The sequence below is a fragment of the Alligator sinensis genome, unplaced genomic scaffold, assembly GCF_000455745.1.
Source record: "Alligator sinensis unplaced genomic scaffold, ASM45574v1 scaffold193_1, whole genome shotgun sequence".
Lineage (NCBI taxonomy): Eukaryota > Metazoa > Chordata > Crocodylia > Alligatoridae > Alligator > Alligator sinensis.
In genome coordinates this window covers 1074982-1076582 of record NW_005842199.1, presented here as the reverse complement: position 1 = coordinate 1076582, position 1601 = coordinate 1074982, and the positions used below count along the sequence as shown (strand labels likewise).

At 39.7% G+C, this 1601-nt stretch overlaps 1 protein-coding gene across 1 annotated transcript in view; it reads left to right on the top strand.

Moving 5' to 3' along the window:
• The window catches only part of ADAM12 (ADAM metallopeptidase domain 12), a 109507-nt gene that overhangs the window by 28124 nt on the left and 79782 nt on the right, over positions 1–1601 (top strand). Inside the window, exon 5 of the mRNA XM_014521274.2 lies at positions 1010–1075. Coding sequence (XP_014376760.1) covers positions 1010–1075 — 66 coding nt within the window. The remainder of the gene's footprint in view (positions 1–1009; positions 1076–1601) is intronic.

Sequence of the window (1601 nt, the reverse complement as noted above, 5' to 3'; positions counted from 1 at the left end):
ACCCCCCCCCCCCTGCCTCTCCCACTCCACTTTGTACCTGAATCTAAGACTAGGGTCTTTTTTCCCATATTGAACGGGGGACAAAACTTTGTCTTGGATGCAAGTAAATATGGCAGCTGGTATTAATTGGTGGTGTTCTATGAAAGTCAGTTTACTAGCTCAGATTTGGGCCAAGAAAGGATCAGACTCATGAGCTATGTTCTGCTTTTGCAAATTCACTTTTGATGCTTTTAGAACTACATCTACATGTCTGAGTAGCACGGGACACTTGTATGAAAAGATCTCAGTGCAGGATTAATGCATGCCTTTTGTTTCTAGAACATTGTAGCCTACACCTTGTAAATACAAGGAAAATGCTAAACTTTACTCCCCTGGGTACTCCCATTGACTTCAACACAATAACTTCAGTAAAATAACAGTGTTTTACCTGAATAAAATAAAACATGTACATTTGCAAGATCTGACCCTAAATTTATATTTTCTGAGAAGCTTCCCAAGTGCAACTTATATCTGGTTTTCTTTCTCTTCCTCTCTTTCCTTATCTTTGTCCATTTTGCTTTACCTTTGTTTTTCTTTCCCACTGTCTTCTTCACCCTGAATCTCTATACCTGATCTCAGTTCCCTTTCCCAGTAGCCTTTCTTCTCTGTCCTCTGTTCCAGTTTGTCTGTTGTTCGTGCTCCTTTTTTCCTTCCCCAGCCTGCCGCTTCAACTCCCCCATATTTTGTTACGGTTCCCTCCTCCCCAAACATTCAAATAGAAACACCTGCGGTATATACCCCACCCCGGTTATATTTTGGTAGCATAAACCGCCTTTCCTCTGACTGATGAGGAAGAAGTTTATGTGAGGAGAAAAATAATCCAAAATTACATGGCGTGAAGCCTTAGGAAGCAGTAGAAGATGTGTATACGTTTTGACAATATTTTTGTAGGAGCGAACAAGAGCTCATATTCCCATGCTTAGGGCCACCTGCTACAAAAACAAAATCCCACTTATATTTGTTTTGGCAGCACAAGAGGGAGACGCTGAAGATGACAAAATATGTGGAGCTTGTTATTGTGGCAGACAATCGAGAGGTAAGAAAGCTTTAAAGAAAAGATGTAGTTGGTACAGGGAGAATTGGTGGGCTGTTTACTTCAGTTTCGTGACACTGCAAATAACGTTATGTGCTTGAGAGAACAGTATCGTGGATTGCAAAAACGGCACTTTTTATCTAACTAGGGCTCAAATACTGAAAAGGACTATTAAAAATAGTGCAAGTGTGATAGGAATTTGTACAAAAGCTAGAACTGTCCTTGCAACACTTTAAAAGGAATTTAGTATTCACAAACATCTGGGACCTCTTGTGGTAATTAAAGCAAAGGCTCATAAGAATTCACTTATTATGACCCAGTAATGTGGCTGTGCCTTCATTGCACTCTTTAACTTGGGCCACAAGAGACTGTCACTGTATAGAATAAACTGCAAAATTTAGGGCTTTTTGGCTGCAGTTTGCCAATTATACTGAATTAAACAAGACTGTATGCACTGTTGAGAATTTGGAAATAAAGCTTCCAAACAAATAAATGAGACAGATTGTTGAAAAAATCCCAGTGGGTTGTA